General features: G+C 37.4%; 1 protein-coding gene across 2 annotated transcripts; it reads left to right on the top strand.

The window, feature by feature from the left end:
• Positions 1-5,354: 5,354 nt before the first annotated feature.
• EMB3123 (PPR containing protein) lies at positions 5,355-19,200 on the top strand. Of its 2 annotated transcripts, none has more exons than XM_089982231.1 (3): positions 5,355-5,789; positions 5,907-6,370; positions 18,696-19,200. In XM_089982231.1, exons 1-2 carry the CDS (start codon positions 5,421-5,423, stop codon positions 6,282-6,284), a joined length of 747 nt encoding a protein of 248 aa, XP_089838357.1. In that variant the 5' UTR covers positions 5,355-5,420; the 3' UTR covers positions 6,285-6,370; positions 18,696-19,200. The 2 variants fall into 2 exon arrangements, with proteins under 2 accessions (XP_089838357.1, XP_089838358.1); XM_089982232.1 differs by lacking the exon at positions 18,696-19,200 and adding an exon at positions 13,687-13,945.
• The last annotated feature ends 88 nt before the right edge of the window (positions 19,201-19,288 follow it).

Genomic DNA, 19,288 nt, shown 5'->3' with positions numbered 1-19,288 from the left:
TAAAAAATCTGAACTTATTATTATGAAAAAATCAATGAATATAGGTTCTACATATATGAGTGATGGTTTGTATCAATTAAGAACCAAACTCCAAATTCAGGAATCTCACTCCATTAAAAACACAATGATTGGCAATAAACGTGGCCTAAAGGATGATCAATCCTATTTGCTTTGACATCGAAGATTAGGACATATCTCGAAAGAGAGAGTCCAAAGACTCGTGAAAGAGAGAATCCTTGGATCCCTTGATTTTACGAATATAAAGCCATGTGTTGACTGCATAAAGGCTAAGCAGTCTAACACATATAAGAAAGATGTCAAACGCAGCAATGGAAAGTTAGAAATAGTGCATACGGATGTCTGCGACCCTTTTTCACCGTGTTATACGGGTGAAAAATATTTTGTCACCTTTATAGACAATTACTCACGGTATATGTATCTCTACTTATTATCTGAAAAATCAGAAGTCTTTCAGGTTTTTAAGGACTTCAAGAAAGAAGTAGAGAAACAAACCGGTGAAGTTATTAAGGTTGTCAGGTCAGATAAAGGTGGCGAATATTATGATCGTTTCACTGAGATGGGACAAAAGGAAGGTCCATTAGCGCAGTTTCTAAAAGAGAAAGGCATTGTGCCTCAGTATACCATGTCTGGTAGTGCTTACCAGAATGGTGTAGCTGAAAGGAGAAACCGTACGCTTAAAGAAATGGTTTGAGCGATGTTGAATCACTCAAATCTTCCTTTGACCTTGTGGGGTGAAGCTCTTAGGACAACAATGCATATTCTGAATAAGGTTCCTACGAAGGTTGTTCAAAAGACTCTTTACGAGTTATGAACATATAGAAAACCTTCTTTGTCATATATGCACATATGGGGATGTCTAGCAGAAGCTAAATTGTATAACCCACATATAAAAGCTTTTGATCCTAGGACAACTAGTGGTTTCTTCATTGGTTATCCAGAAAGATCGAAAGGCTTTAGGTTTTATTGTCTATCTCATACACCACAGATAGTGGAAACTGATAAAGCAAGATTTCTTGAAAATGGTTCTATTGGGATAGATGCGTCTCAAAATATTGATTTTGAGGAAATGCAGGATTCAGGTTTCACACCTGCTAAGGATAAAGACCCGATTTTCTCTATCATTGTTCCTTCGAGTAATGTAAGAGAAAGTCCAGTTAATGAACATCAATCCCAAATAGATCCGGTTGTTGATGAGGATATACAACAACAATAGGATACAGAGGCTCATTTTGAACCACCTGTAGCACCTGTATGGAGGTCTACCAGAATTAGGAAATCTGCTATCCATCCGGACTATGTGGTGTATTTACAAGAGTCAAATGATTTCATAGACATTGATGAAGATCCCTTCACATTTGCAGAAGCCATTGAAAGTGAAAGATCAACACATTGGATCAATGCCATGAAAGAAGAGCTTGACTCTATGGCAAAGAACCAAGTGTGGGATCTTATACCTCGACCTGATGAAGTTAGACCTGTTGGTTGTAAATGAGTTTATAAAACCAAAACAGACTCTAAAGGTCATGTGGAGAGGTACAAGGCTAGGCTTGTTGCAAAAGGTTTCACACAGATAGAGGGCATTGATTATAATGAGACTTTTTCTCGTGTCTCAACTCAGGAATCATTGAGGATAATCATGGCCTTCGTAGCTCATTTTGATTTAGAGCTGCATCAGATGGATGTAAAAACTGCCTTCCTGAATGGGGATCTGGATGAGGAGGTATACATGCAACAACCTCCTGGTTTCAGTATAGATGACTCGAATAACTTAGTTTGCAAATTGAATAAGTCAATTTATGGACTTAAACAGGCCTCCCGTCAGTGGTATAAGAAGTTCAATGAGGTAATTATGAACTTTGGATTCACTGAAATATTGTTGATCAGTGTATTTACATTAAGACTAGTGGGAGTAAGTTCATAATTTTGGTTTTATATGTTGACGATATTCTTCTTGCAACTAATGATTTGAGTCTTTTACATGAAACAAAAGATTTTCTTTCCTCTCATTTTGATATGAAAGACATGGATGAGGCCACTTATGTCCTTGGAATCGAGATATGTCGTAACAGAACTAAAAGTGTCCTTGGCCTATCTCAGAAATCTTATATCCTTAAGGTTCTTAAAAGATATGGGATGGAGAATTGTTCTCCTAGTTCAGCACCTATAGTGAAAGGGGATAAATTGAGTTTAAAGGACTGTCCTCAGGATGATATTGCGAAGGCTCAGATGAATGCTGTCCCATATGCTTCAGCAGTTGGGAGTTTACAGTACGCGTAGACCTGCACTCGACCTGATATAACATTTGTTGTGGGAATGCTTGGTAGATATCAGTCAAATCCAGGCATTGCGCACTGAAAGACAGCGAAGAAGGTCATGCGCTGTTTACAAGGAACGAAAGACTATATGTTGACATACAGGAAAGCTCACCACCTAGAGGTCATTGGATACTCTGATGCCGACTTAGGAGGGTGTATTGACAGTAGAAAATCCACTATTGGATACATTTTCCTTTTAGCGGGTGGTGCTGTCTCATGGAGAAGTGGAAAGCAGTCTACCACTGTTGCTCATACCATGGAGGCAGAATTTATTGCTCTATACGAGACTTCGTCACATGCCATTTGGATAAGGAACTTCATTATGGGTCTTGATATAGTGGACTCTATTGAGAGACCACTAAAGATCTTTTGTGACAATGAAGCAGCCGTGTCCTTTTCAAATAACAACAAGAGCTCAACATCGTGTCAACACATGAAGTTAAAATATTTTGTTGTTAAAGAAAGGACTGAGAATCATCTGGTATGTATTGATACAATTGGAACAAAGGAAATGACTGCAGATCCCCTTACTAAAGGGCTAGTACTGAGATTGTATTCCCAACATGTAAAGAGGATGGGTCTTTTTGATTCCTTCTGATGTATGACAATATATTATGTGATCACATCTGTGTTTATGTTTTGATTCTCTAAGGTTTTGTGTTATTGTTGATTTTGCATAAAGAATCTCTCATATGGGTTAGAGAATAACATAATAACAATATTAAAGGACCAATAGAATAGGTGAGAGACCAACCTATTCATAAAGGTAATTTCTTTACATGCCTAAGAACTGAAGGTGAATTGTAGCGTAGTACAAGGAAATATGACATTTTATAAAGGGGTGTTCATATCCTTGACTCATACGATTCATCCTTGTGATAAAGAGTGGCATGTGAACCCACATGAAGAATTAAATCGAGATAACGGTATATACCTCGATTTAATACACTTTTGGTGTCAATGAGTCAAGTGGGAGAATGTTGAACATTATGGGTTAAGGGTCCAACCCACCGTCTGACCCGGTTTGACAGCCTTTAGTGGGTCACATTAGTGGCCCAATAATGGGGTTAGTGGGTGAGAGTTACGTGAATGTGGAGAGACAACATTCACGTAACTGCCTTATTCCTCCATTATATAAAGGGTTAGGAGGTTGTGAAGATGATGAGTGTTCGTAGCATTTCCCTGCCAAAATTCTGTTCCGCATTTGGACGCTGCGGAAAGGGTTCTGCTCACCGTCGACCTAAGGCCTGAGCTCATTGTGGGCGTCGACCAGCTGAGGAGAACGCCAAACTTCCTACACGAACTATGGCGAATTCAGGTACGCTCCCTGTCATTGTTGTTTTTGCAGGGATACGCCAACAGTCTGCCCACTAACTCCTCTATTATTTGATATAGTGGTAGAAGATTTGACAGTGCTTTTCAGATCTATGGTAAACTCAAAATTTATTTTTCCTATTGATCTGCATGGTACACAAGTTTCACTTATTCATCCTCTTGTTTGGGATTGCTTCACCACCACGGATGTGTAAAATCACCACTATTCTGAGGGACTTCTATCTAGATTCTATTAATGAAGCTAAATGCAGTCACTTTCTTCAACTCGAATGCAGTTTGCTCCCTCTTCGGATGTAAGTTGGCACCTCTTCCTACTGTTTATCTTGGTCTACCACTATCTTCTAGTAGGACGGTTTCATGGCAGCCCATGATTGATCATATTACTACAAGGCTTATATAGCTCGTATAATGCCAAATACTTTTCTTTGGTTGGTAGGGTTGTTTTAATTAAGCATGCCTTCTCTCAAGTTTTTTCTTTCTTCATGTCTGTATTTTTAATGCCTCAGAAGGTTGAAAAGTATATTCTTAAACTGCTAAGGAATTATCTTTGGTGTGGTATGGCAGAAGTGAAAAAATGAGCTTTGGTGTCTTGGGAACAAGTCACACTTCCGCTTGATCATGGTGGTCTTGGCATTCTTTCCCTTTAAGAGCATGATATGGCATTGCTCAATAAATGGATAGTCTTCAATTTTCTTAAGTAGAAATATCAGCTACCATCTAATTGCATCGAGTGGTGTCCGGGTTCAAATCCTAGATTGGCCTCACCATTATAGAAATAGTGGTGTAGAATTTGAGAGTTTTTTCATCTAGATTGTTAATTTTAGAAGAAGGGTCTGTACGATGGTCTTGTTATAATGAGGGGGTGTTTGCGGTGTGTTCATTCTACTACCCTTATTGCTACACAGAATGACAATCGTTTCAGACAAGTCTTTGTAGGGTTTTGGCCCTTCACCTCAGTCCAAGACCTTGGATGGCTAGTTCCGCAAGCTACACTTGAAATTTGAGAATTTCATAGGGCTAGCACATATATTATGTGCAACTCAGCTGAAGAGAATTTCTCACTTGTTTTGGGCTTGTGTTTGCTTTCAACATTTATTGTCCTGCTCTTGGACAGGTGTCACTTGAATTCTCAGAGAGAAGTCTTTTGCTAGGGACTTGATTCTTGGACCTGTGACAGTTCGCCGGAATCGTAGTTGGTACTTTTGTTTGGTGTTGATGGCTGATACTTGCATGGTGGTACACTTGGAAAGAGAAAAACGGCACACTTTCAGGAAAGTTTTCACTGCCCTCTGAGTCTTTCACCTGGTTAGGATCCGATGGAGATCCAAAGATGTGAACCAGTTACGACCTCTGATTCCTCTTCTTTTCAAGCTTTGTTGGTTGAGTTCTCTTAACCTAAGATTGTATTATTATCTATTTACTAATAATAATTTTTTTTTTCAAAAAATAAAATTTGTTGCATGTATAGTGGCTTATTAAGACATTTTACTTTTATTGCTTTCGATTAATATTTAGGTTTTGATTCTTATTTTGCCAGTGTTACCCGTTCTTAAGGACGGGCCGTTTTCTAGTGTATTATTTAAGTTATATTCATAGTGACGATATTTTCTCGAGATTACTTCAAAGCAAGCAGCCTTTGGAAAATAACGCGAGACGTCTCCCGGCCGAAAATTTTCCCGAGAAACGGGATTTTGTGAATCTGGGACCCTTCCGAGATCGGAACCCATCGCTGCTCCGCTTTAAGCCCCAATGGCTGCTGCTGCTTCTCTGCATTCCCCACCACTCCTCTTCTCCACCCCCAAGCGGACGAATCCAAGCCCTCGTCATCCCTTCACTAAACCCTCTCCTGCTTTCGCTCTTCCCATCATCGTCTGTGGTCCGCGAGATTCGAACCGCGGGCCGCTCCTCCGGGGAAGAACCCTAACCACCGAAGCAATCCTCGCCGTTCAATTTCTCAAGAGATGGAGCGCTCGCCGCGTCGACCACCATGATGATTCGACAACGAAGATGCTCGACGACGACGCCGTCAAGAAAACCCTGTCACGATTGGCCAAGCCCGACCTCATCGCCTCCCTCAGTGAGCTGCAGCGACAGGATCAGTGTTCGCTCGCCCTCAAGGTAAGGTGCCCTCGACTGACCTTAAATCGTGCATCGTTCTTTCTTCCTCGTCTTCGATTTTGGTGGACAATGGTTTCTGCAACTTAATGGCGATCGTTTTTCCGCTTCTTTCTGAAGGTTTTTGAGGCCGTTCGGAGGGAGGTTTGGTATAAGGCGGATTATTCTCTGTACGCAGAGATGGTGAAAATGTTGGCGAGGAATGGGCGGGCGGTCGAGGTTGAGAGCCTTGTGTCGGAATTGATGGAGGATGAATTCGTCGAGGACTTGCGGGGACTCACGAAGCTTATTCGCGCGTTGGTTGGTGCTGGGATGGGAAAGTGTGCCGTGAAGGTTTACGAAATGATGAGAAGTGCTGCGTTCGTTCCCGATGAACACATATTTGGGATTCTGTTGAAGGGGTTGAGGAGGCTGGGGGAAGCCGAATCCGCTGCTTTGATTAGGAAGGATTATGAGGCCCTCGAAAACAAGCAATTTGAGAAGGCAAATAGAACATAAGGATTTCTGTGGTGCTCTTTGGTGGTCTCGGAACCTCATGAGAAGCCGTTTGCCTTGTAGACGTTGGGTGGTTTGGAAATTAAAAGGTAATCTTCGTTAACCGTGTTTTAAATGCGTGTTTCAATCTTGCTCTGCTGTATTTTCCAGTGAATTATGGTAACTTTTACGGTAATTGACCTCCTGGACAGAACTGTTGATAACTGTACGAAGGTTGTGGTTTCATTATGTCTTTGTAAGCTTTAATGATTGATCATGATTTTCTGGAATCTTGGTTAGTATCATAACGACCTCATGGTATAAAACCCTTCAAACCTTCTTTTATGGGGATGCATGACATGTGGCACTAATGGTTTTCCAATAGCATTTGTCATGCCTGATTATTCTGGCACAAATTTTTTTTTTGTTGAACAGAACGTGACCCTGCTTCCCTTGATCTCATGTTTGGAGCTTCAACTTTTTGTTTTCGCTTAGAATGCATAGATCCCATAAAGTTGATCTGTAGCTCACAACTAGAACGATTTGACCAGCAATATCATTGGATGAACTATTCCTTTTATGAACTATTCTTTTTATTGTTTCTTTTGCCAAAAAGTACTTATTTCCATATCGGTCTTAACAAATACATCCCTTCCTTTTTACCAACAATTCTAAGATCATCCGTCCGCTTCACTACATCCCAAAAGGTCATGGAAACTATTATCCTCGTGCAAAATTACCTTTTTACGATCGTAAGGATGATTTTGGTAATGAATACTAAGGAAAGGACAATTTTGGAAACAAGAGTATAGACAAGGGTTTATGGAAAAAAATCTTTAAATCTTGATTTGATTGATGATCCATTCTTGATTTTATACCTCTTAATTCATATAATTGAGATCTCTTCAAATTTTCCCTAATTTAAAGAAGGGAATAGCTGTTGGAAAAGATGGTTGAAATAGAAGGCATATTTTTTAGTTTGATTATTTGGAAATACTTTCACAACAACAACAACTACGCCTTCATCCCAAAACAATTGGGGTCGGGATATGAACCAAAAAAGAAAATCATTTTGGGTCTTCCACATGAATCCTTCTCCTCCAATCATTTCTATCCAATGCCATGTCCTCGGTGAGGTTCAAAGCATTCATATCCTTTCCTATCATCTCCATCCAAGTCTTCCTAGGCCTACCCCCACCTCTTTTAACTAATATATTTTCCCATTTCTCCATCCTTCTAATTGGAGCATCATTAGGCCTTTGCCGAATATGTCCAAACCATCGTAAACGATTCTCTCTCATCTTATTTTCAATGGGTGCAATGCCTACCTTCTTACGTATCTCCTTGTTCTGAATCTTATCTTTTATTGTATTTCCACACATCCATCTAAGCATACACATCTCATCTACACTCATTTTTTGAATATGATGTCTCTTGGCAGCCCAACATTCCGTACCATAGAGCAAAGCGGGCCTAATAGTCGTCCTATAAAACTTTCCCTTCAACCGCAATGGCATTCTACGATCGCACAACACTCCAGTTGCACTTTTCCATTTCATCCACCCAACCTTTATCCTATGATTTACATCTCCATCAATTTCTCCATACTTTTGAATAATAGATCCTAAATATTTGAAACAATCATCCACCGGTATTTCTTGCTCACCAAGCTTCACTACACTCCCATCACTATTTCGTTGCTTACTAAACCGACATTCCATATATTCTGTCTTACTCTTACTCAACTTAAAACCTCTTGCTTCCAATGTCTGTCTCCATAATTCTAACTTAGCATTAACCCTAGCTCTAGACTCATCAATCAAAACAATATCATCAGCAAACAACATACACCACGACACATTTTCTTGAATTGATCTCGTAAGCTCATCCATCACTATAGCAAATAGGAAAGGGCTTAAAGCAGATCCTTGATGTAACCCAACCGTTATAGGAAAATTGGTTGTCACCCCTCTACAAGTGCGGACATTGGTTACTACTCCTTCATACATATCTTTAATTATACTAATGTACTTGAGAGAAACACGTTTCTTCATCATTGTCCACTAGAGAACGTCCCCAGATACTCTATCGTATGCCTTCTCCAAATCATTAAAAACCATATGCAAATCTTTGTTCATCTCTCTATATCTCTCAATAAGTTGTCTAAGATGTATAGCTTCCATAGTTGATCTTCCAGGCATAAAACCAAATTGATTCTCTGATATCATGACAACCTTCCTCAACTTAGACTCAATCACCCTCTCTCAAAGTTTCATAGTATGACTCATGAGTTTTATACCACGATAGTTTGTGCAATCTTGTATATCACCCTTATTCTTATATAGAGGCACCAAAGTACTCTTCCTCCACTCATTAGGCATCTTATTTGTCCACCAAATCTTGTTAAAAAGATTTGTCAACCATTCTAAACCTTTCTCTTCCAAGCATTTCCAAGCCTCGATAGGTATACCATCTGGGCTAACTGCCCTTCTTGATTTCATTTCCTTCAAAGCCTCTGCAATTTCTTTCTTTTGAATCTTGCGCATGAAGTCACGATTCATCTCATGAAAAGGAATGAAGAAGTCTCCAAAATCCTGAGCATGACTTTCATTAAATATCTTATCAAAATAATCTTTCCATTTCTCCTTAATCTTCTCATCTTTGACTAAAACCCTTTGTGTTTCATCTTTGATACATCTAACCATACCCAGATCCCTCGATTTCCTATCTCTCATCTTTGCAAGCCTATAAATATCCTTCTCGCCCTTTTTGGTATCCAACTTGTCATAAACCTCCTTATATACCTTATCCCTCGCGTTTCGAACTAATTTTTTAGCTTCCTTCTTTGCTATCATATATTTCTCCAAATTCTCATTATCACGACTCTTACTTAGATTTTTATAACACTCTCTTTTAACCTTAATAGCTATAACACCCATGAGAAATACTTTCACAAGTCATTCTATTTTTGAATAGTTTTGGTTAACACATTGATAAATTAGATAGATTACAAGAGAATCTACCTAGAGACACCCTCTTTACAAGCTAAGTCGACTGATCACTATTCCATGCACAAATCCAAGTTTCAATGAATGATTATGGATCTGAATGTGCTTGAACTGTTTCAAACTCAGATAACACTAAGGAGAGCTTGTTAGTGCTAGTGTTTTCCTTGCCACATAGAATTGAGTCTGGGAAGAAACAATGAGAGATGAATGGCAGCAGGCAGCCTGAAGTCACTGAAAGACTAAACATTGGGTAGATCCATTTGTGGCTTCCCAAGAACCTTAGGTCGACGGAGGAGAGATTGATGGCAACAAATGGTGCAAACTTATATAGAGGCTAAACATTGTGCTGATCCATTCAACTTCCCATAGGATCTCTATTCCTTCACATCAAACTTAGCCTAGTTATATTCTTGAAAATTCTCATGGGTGGCTGCTAGACTTCTTGTTGGAAATCAACATGTTAGGCATTAGATGCCTTGGCCACCCATTACCTCGTGAGCCCTTCACCGATGGCCATACATAGAAGCCCTTGTCCTAATTTGACAAATTGAACGTAGGACACAAGGGGAATGAATATTGAGGTAAAGGTGAAAGGCAAATGTGTGGTAAAAGAGAGAGTAAAGTTAAATGTGTGTATTAGAGGGTATTATGCTTATTTTATTCACTTAACCATTATGTCAGTTAAATGGATGGAAATTGGTTAATGGTTTAATGGATCCCAATGTCTTAAAGCAAGGACGTATTTGGGATAAGGTAGTATTTTTTGGTTTATGCTGTAAGATGGTCTTTTTTTGGGAAAAACCCAGTTTTTCTTATTAATATCAAGTTCTACACCATTAAGAAGATGTGGATGGACTCCATTCCTTAGCTTGTTTCAACGAATGTTGGTTCTATTTCTCCAACCTTCATGTTAAAATTGCTTCTTGTGATGGTCCTTCTCAAACATGGAAGAGAAAAATAACATAGAATGGAATTGTTGGCTATCAAAGTAGCATAGCAAAGGGAGAACAAACAGAAGGTAATAATTTTGCATATATCAACAAAATTAACATGCTTTCGGGCTGTAAAAGACAAAGAAAATAAAAAAAAATTAACTATGCATGCTTTCACTGAAAAATAAAAATTCAACTAATAAAAATTCAGATTATATTGCATAATATACATGATTACATATATATAACTGTATATAGATATATATTCAATTACTCATAATGTATAAGTATAATCAGCAAAATATGAATTCATCATTTCACAGAAAAAAACACAGAAGCACAGTAACACACACACACACACACACACACACACACACACACACACACACACACATATATATATATATATTACATAATAAGTAATTCTAAACATGCTTTTGGACTTTTATAGAAAAGTCACAGAAACAAATAAAAGTTCAGAAAGTAATAATAACTATGCATTTATCTACAAAATTAACATGCTGTTATAGAAAAACAGGAAAAGGGAAGGAAAAAACATGAAGAAAAAAAGAAGAGACAAGAAGAGGAAAAGGGGGGAAGAAAAGAAGAAGAAAACCCGAGATATATATATATATATATATATAGAGAGAGAGAGAGAGAGAGAGATGCAGCCAGAGAGAGGAGAGAGAAGAGAGCGACAAAGAGAGAGCGAGCGACAAAGAGAGAGTGAGAGAGAGAAAGAGAGGAGCAAGAGACAAAGATAGAGTGAGAGAGAGAGAAACAGAGAGAGGAGGAGCCATACCTCTTCTTCTTTTTCTTGCTGCAAAGAGAGAGAGAGAGAGAGAGAGAGAGAGAGAGAGAGAGCACTGTACCTCCTCCACCTCTTCTTCTTTTTCTTCTTCTTGCTGCAAAAAAAAGAGAGAATGAGAACAGGAGAGATAGAGAGACAAAGTGAGTGAAAATGAAGAAGAGGAGGAGCACATCGTACCTCCTCCTCTTCTTCTTTTTGCGAAAACCGATAGACGAGAGAGGGAGAGAGTGTGAAAAGGGGGCAATTGGGCCCCCTTTTCCCTTTTATATGACCCATATGGGTCAACAAAAAAAAGGACTGATTTAGGCTTACGCCTAGTCGATCCCAGCCTAGTCACCGCATAGGTGCTAAATTAGGGCCCCACCACCCAAGCCTAGTCACCCAGGGGGTGGGGCTTCGCCTAGGCTGCCTAGGCACTGCTTTTGACAACTAAGCTACCACGTGACTACTTTGAGGTTCTCTCATCCAGAGAGATTATAAGCTAAACGACAACATCAGTGTGATCATTCTTGGGCTTCCTGCCCTCACTATCAGAAACTGCATATTGCTCCACATTTCGTTTTCTTCAGAGATGAACAGAAACTTTTCATATAACCAAAGCCTTTGCAGTAGTGATATTGGGTAGATCTTAAGTCATCTCTACCTCCAGTTCTTCCACCACCTCTACCACCAAATCTACCACTTGATTGTCGAGGAACTGCCGCAACTGAATCATTAGGAGGATATGCACTTAGAGATTTCATCTTAGTCTCTTCAGCAATCAACTCTGCCAATGCATGAGTCACTGGGGGCAAAAGAGGCCTATGAAGAATGACACTCTTTACCCCCATCAAAGTCAGGTCGAAGGGCCATAAGAAACTCTATCAGCCTGCTTGTCTCTTTATAGCTATCAGACATATCCATGCAAGTTTGACAACCATCACACTTCTCACACTTTGTACACTTTTCACATTTGCTACAACTCTCCATTAGAGCAAGTGCATCCCATTTCTGAGTAAAATTCTTCAATTGATTTATTCCCTTGCCTTAAAGCTCTAACTTCTTGTACAAGCTGATATTTTTTGGCCCAGTTTTCTTGCGTGTACACTTGTTTGAGGGCCCCAAGCATCCTTAGACTCTTTGAACTTTGACAGATTTACTGCTATTCTTTGCTCAACTGAACCCAATATCCCTGCTTCGATTTTCTCATTATTTATTATCCGTTCTTCCAATAACTTGTTATAGTTAGGTTCAGTTTATTTGGGTTTCACCTTAGAGCCATCGAAGTATCTTCCAAGTCCTTTCACCACAATCACAACAGTCATAAAGTTGTCCCAAATAAGCATTATTTGTCCCATCCAATTTCATGGGGACAAGTTGTATACCGTCTCTCTTCTCCATATCTCACCAATCCCCAAACTACAAGATTCAAAGAGCTTGTACACAAGGCAAACAAACAATATGCACTTCCAAGCAATAAAGTATTGTTGTGCCACAACACCCACACAGCAATATTCAGCAAACAACAGTCACAATAGCAGCAGAATACACTATATGCAGACGTGTAATAGCACCACTCAGACTATCAACACATATATCAGGAACCCACACCTACATACAATTAACTACTAGGCTGCTGAAACTCAAAACTAAAGAAATAACAGACTATTACTCTCGCCTAACACCAAATAGTGAGTAAACTATCAGCACAAAACACTATTCTTCACACCCAATACAGAAACAATTGCACCCAGGCCAAGATGCACCAGAATGAAGATGATGATATGCATCAACAATGAATAACCAGTTACTGTCAGCAATATCTCCTCAAATCCACATCAAGTATTCTGCACCAAAATACTATCCATAGCATTATAAGACAAAAAACGACCTGAATCCAACCATATAGGGCGCTTAACATCTACTGATGAGATCAGAATAAGGAAAACTGACAATTCTGAGTGCTATTTGCTGTGAAAACTATAAACCAGTAGAAAAATCACCAAAAAACCAATACACGTACAATTTTCACGATTCTTGATTCGACCATCCTTTAAAATCACCCTTTATCAAAGCCCTATATCAATTGAATTAAATCCAAACTGTCACCTGAACTTGCTGACATCAGCAACTCGAGGCATGAGTCCTTTTGCAAGACTGACAGTCTCAGAATGAAGCTCCCAAAACCTTTAGCGCACCCTTCAATGACATCTCACTCTAGATATGGCTTTGATTATTTGATACCATATCACATTAGCATAGCAAAGAGGGAAAACAAAAAGAAGAGAGGCTTGAAGAAGAACTTCATTAGAGAATGAGAGTTGAGATAGATACATCATATAGGGGTGGACCCCTTCACTGCACTACAGGACAAAAACTGTTGACCTCTAACCACCTGACTGATTACATTTGTACCCCTGAAAATAATAATATATACACATGACATGGGGTAGCACAAGCAACTAAAAATACACATGATACAAGCATATTACATATTACATATTACATATTACACTATTCAACATTGGTTGTAGAACATATAATAATATTTCATATTTGGAACTAGGAAGGCATTGAACTTGAGTTGTATATTTTACACAATGGGCTGTGATGTGCTTATTTCCATTTTTGCTAATAATATTATCTTTTCTCTGTTGTTGAACTAAATTAGAAAGCTTACTAACATACTCTTACAGTGTCACCTAGAGCTATGGGGTCCAGAAGCTAAAATCTGTCCATACCGGACCACAATTTCATGTCGAGAAGGAATGCACGGATTCTACGTGATTATCATAAGACATGCTAGTGGCTTTGATGCTTGCTTGAGGAACTTGTATAGTTGGTTTCAAAATGTTAGCATTGTTGGTGAAGGTAGGATTAATTTAGCATTGACAAGTGACCTTTGCTTTGTTTGTTGTAAAGCTGACAAGAAATTGAAGTTGATAATTCTAAAGTATGAGATGATGCCAAGATCTCATGCTCAGCTTGAGAGAATTAACAATGATCTGTACTTCTGAATTTCAACTAATAATTGCATTCATATAGTGTTTAAGTTGAAAAAATAAGCTTGTCATCTATGGTTATGGATCCTACTTTTTGAATACTTGATAGAAATGCTCAATATCTTGATTGCCACAAAAAGAAACATGTTTCAATATCTGCACCTTGTGGCTGTTGGGACAGAAACATCTGTTCCTTTTATGACTCCAAAAGTGTTTGAATATCGACACAAAAAGAAACATGTTTCAATATCTGTAAGTCATAGTCACAAATATCGACAAGATTTTGAATATCTCGTGAAAAAATGTGATATAAATATAAAACAAAACTTTCATGTTTTAAATGCAAGATATTCAAAATATTGCCAAAAATGAATATCTCGCGATTTTTTCGTGAAGTTTAAAAAAATCACGAAAAAAATTGCCATCCTTTCTTTGATGGCGTTTTTCTTTTAAAAAAAGCTGCTTAACTGCTGTATGGCAGGCAGTATTAAATGCTGCCCATCAGGCCTCAAAAGAGGGAAAACACTATGCGAGGGGAGGGAGAACCCTCACCTCTTTTTTTATCACGTGAGTGACCCATCCTTCCCCAACTCCCTTCGATATGGGACTAAGCCAAGTCCCATGAAATGCAATACATGTATTACCTATTGCATGTATATATGTTTTTCAATAGCTGTTTTTGCTCTCTCTCTCTCTCTCTCTCTCTCTCTCTCTCTCTCTCTATATATATATATATATATATATATATATATATATATATATATATATATATATATATATATATATTGAATCACTAGAATATGAGAACTGGAAATATGAGAACTAATGTGTGAACCACTTTTTTCATGGATTTTTTGTTCTTTTCTCTTGAATCTAACCATACATATGTGATCTACATGCTTGGATTTATAAGAACCCGCTCTTGAATCATCCGATTTTGATGCATAAACGTGATTTTTTAAGGTTTTAAAATCAATGACTCATAATGTTCATAAATATTCAAGCATTCAAAATTTACATTTTTTCATCGAAAATACATGATTCGATGGTTGATTCCTAACAAATTCACCATGCCAAGCACATCCACATGGTTGAATTTACAAAAAAAGTGTTGGAAATGCCCACATATTCTAGTTCTCATATTTAAGTTCTCATATTCTAGTTACTCTCTCTCTCTCTCTCTCTATATATATATATATATATATATATATATATATTTGCTGAGATTTTCCTGATTTTTTTTAGAATAACCTGTTTTTTAAAAATATTGAAAGATATTCCTTTGCCGAGAAAATATCAAAAATGGGATTTGTGACTATGCTTTAAGGCTGAACGCATCTTTGATGCAAACATGCTCATAAGACCAACATCCATATGTCCTTAAATGGTATGCTTACTCATACACAGGCAAAACACAAGCAAAAATGCACAATTATGTTGCATTTTAAAAATTGCTATAAATATGAAGCTATATGCAGTTTTTTTTAGGACAAATGTATACTATCGTATTGTTACCCGTATCAGTCAGACCCAAAATAAGATACATATCGTAAAAAATTTATATTTTTTTAATAAAAAATTGAAAAAAAAAAGATCATGAAAAATAAAAATAAAAACTAGCAAAAATTCTAAAAAATCATAACACATAAAACAATGATGAATTGCACAAAATACAACCATAAAATCACATATAAAACATTTATGTCTCCATGAGTTGCATAAGACATCATCAAACATCAACTTTCTCACAAGAATAATGCAAAATATTAAATATCTTGCAATTAAGAACATGCCAAAGACTCATACTTTCATATTACATAAATAAAAATATTATAGCAATAGTTGCATTCGATTTTTCAATCGGTTTTCACTCATTACGTGAGTGCCCCATTGCTATGTCGGATCATCGATGTCATTTTTATTGGAGTGCAGAGCCTGATTTCTACCTTGATATAAATATCTAATTTTCGTGGATCCGGTAAGTTGGCAGGGGGTTAAGGGGGCAGCGCCCCTTGAGGTGATTTTTTTTAAGGTAGTTTTGTAATTTTATTTACAATAAAGATTTTTTACTTTCATCCACTTTCTTGAGTGAAAAAATAGTTAAAATGTGCTTTTACTTTAGCAAACCACAAAAGTCCTCTCCCTTACACACAAATTGGCTCCCAAATCACTCTCACAAGTCATAGTGTGCGTGGATACCTCTCTAATGACTATTACACAAATGAGGGAGCCGGCCCTCAAGAGGTCTTTAAAACCTAAAACTAAAAAAGTATGATTCAGCCATTTTTTAAGTGTACTGACCATGTATTATACGATACACCCCATATCATACAATACATACGATATACACTTATCGCGATACAAGTGCGTATCGTATCGCTATTCTTTATAGTAACTATATGTATCGTACGATACATACAACATTGTTATACAGTTTACTAACAAATAATGATCAACAAATATATAGTGAACAATATTCACTTTTGATATTGTGCATAGACTACACATTCGTTCAATCATAAGATGGATAACATTTGTGAAGTTCAAAACCCTGTTGACTCATATCTGGAAGTATGTAGTATTGGTACATGTGCGACACTAGTTCGGAGGCCTAGTACAAGTACCTAGGTTACATAGCACATAGAATATTTGTAAATGAATTTAATAAATGGACATGAGTCGACCTCTTACAATGAAGTTGCTTTCGTCAAATGTGTATGAGCAATGAATTAAGAAATGCAGCCATTACATTGTAACAAGAGTTGAGAGATAGTGCAAACTCCTAAGAATAACAATGTGGAGGGATGTAAATGGATCTATAAAATTAAGTACAAATTTGATGGGAGTATAGAGAGGTTCAAAGCAACTTTAGTTGTGATGGGTTGCAACTAACATGATGGCCTTGATAATGATCAATAGTTATAGACTTATGGTATGTGTAGTTTTGTCATTAGCGTTATTACATGGCTGGATTTTGCATCATTTGGATGTAAAAAATGTAGTCATGTATAGAGCATGAAAGGAAGAAACATATATGGAACAACCAATTGGGCGTGAATTGGGAAGATCCATTTATGGTTTAAAACAAGAGCCTTGAACTTGGTTCAAAAGGTTTACGTCAAGAATTTAGAGAAAGAGGATTCACAGTAGCAATAGATTATTCATTTTTTGGTGTTTCATGCTAACGACCATGGTGATTGTATTGCTTATGTTGACCATATCATTATCACAGAAAATTTTGCTTATTGATGAAATCACAACATTCTTGAACAAGGGGATTCTGATGAAGGATTTGAGAAATTGCACTATTTTCTTGGCTAGAGGTGCATAGAACCAAAAATGAGATTAAGTTCCCTAATAAAAATGTGCTATAGATGTGATTAACATGGCAAATTGCAAACCAATAGATACACTGTGCCCAATGAAAAAAGAAAGATTTCTAGGAGGTGAAGAAGAATTGATCAAGTATAATGTTATAGAAGCATGATCTATGAACTTCAATACCTTACTATAAGATGGCCAGGCATTTCATATGTAGTTAATTAGGTTTGCCACTTTATGCATTCTCCTACAACAATTCATATGGAAGATGTGTATACATGGTAGCATTGGACACAATTTAGTCTGTTAGAAGAGTTATCTAAGAGACAATATAATAGAATCCATTATTGGAATTTCAGATGTAGATTGGCTGGAGCCTGACACAAGAAAGAAAATTTTGTGGTATGCTTTAAAGGAGAAATTTGGTTTCATGGAAAAACAGAAGACAAAAACTTGTGGTCAGGTCAAGTTTTCAGGCTAAGTATTGAGCACTTGTGTTATGGGCACATGGTTTGATGAATATTCTTGGAATGTTGTTTCTTGTTTCACATGTGATAGTAGGAATGCTTTGGAATTAGCACAAATCTATCATTGATTGATAGGTTGAGACACTTTCACAGTTGCTATCATTTTGTAAGAGAAGTGAATATGAAGTAAAAGAGGAATTTGTAAAATCAGAAAATCATGTTGCCAACAATATTTTGATTGGATCTGAATCCTATGTATATGCTTTCATGCAGATTCAGTTACAGTGATTTTCATATTTAACACTACAACCAACTCTGACTCTGATTTAAGGCATATCTGATTAGTCAGATTTGGTAAACCACATTTGAACCTAATCTGGCCTGCTTACATGTATGTCCTACCTGCAATTGTCATCAGCCAATCAGACCATTTTCCTATGCAGTGCAATGGGGAAAACAGCTATATTTTGTCGAAAATCTAGAGAGATGTACTTACTGGGGCTACATGAATCACAACTCTTATGCTGTTTTAAAAGGTGTTCTTACCGCGGAGAGTGGAGATTGTTCAAAGAAGCATCACTAGCTTAGTGATCTGGCTTTTGCTTGGAATTTTTGTGAAGTTCTTATTATGTTTGTAACAAGTTCCCAGATAGAACCAGGTAAGGAATTTATAAGGGACTTGCTCTTAGATTGCCTGTTTCTCACTCTTGATGAAGTAAATGCTTAATTTAGTACTCTTTTTAGTTGGAGTCATTCAACACGTACATGCAGTAATTTCTCTCTTTGAATGTCTGTTTCTCACTCTTGAAGTAAATGCTTAATCTAGTATTCTCGTTTTAGCTTGACTCATTTATCATGTGCATTCAATACTTTTCTTTGAGAGATTGTGAAATCTTGTCTCATCATGTTGAATAGGGCTATGGTACCCGACATTCTGAGGCGCACTAAGTAGCCGATGATCTCAACCTTTTGTTTTTATCTATATTCATTTGCATTCACTCACAAATAGATTCATGGATGCCTGTAAGGAAAGAACTGATGTTGCCTTCAACTGATGCACACGAGAGCATGCGTTCCTAGAAGAATCACTGATCCAATTTGAGTACCTGCCTGCTTCTACAGGATGACCTCCACAGAAAACTGAAGAGTAATAGCAGGAGGTGTATTATTCTGGTATTAATTTTGAATGATAGGCATCTTTACATATTTTCATATGTTCAAAAACCTTTTCTAAAGTCCCTTTAAGATCAATTTTAGTTTTCTGAAGTATTACATTACTTGAAGGTGGGTTTAACGTTGTACTCTGAGCTTCCATGAATAGTCTATGCACTGCTCATAATGTTGTTTCTAGTGATGATAACTTCTTCAATGTATCTCCAAAGTAGCACAGAGCATAAGAGATTCTGGCTTGTCTCTTTCACAGTCAAAGTTCCCACTGGTCTTATTTTCAGTTATAGTTGGTTAGTCTAGATTTAAGCAAATTATAGTCATCATTCAGTACCCTTTAT

Source organism: Nuphar pumila, chromosome 12 (genome assembly GCF_984573655.1).
Source record: "Nuphar pumila chromosome 12, dmNupPumi1.hap1.1, whole genome shotgun sequence".
Lineage (NCBI taxonomy): Eukaryota > Viridiplantae > Streptophyta > Magnoliopsida > Nymphaeales > Nymphaeaceae > Nuphar > Nuphar pumila.
This window is presented reverse-complemented; position numbering and strand designations above follow the sequence as displayed.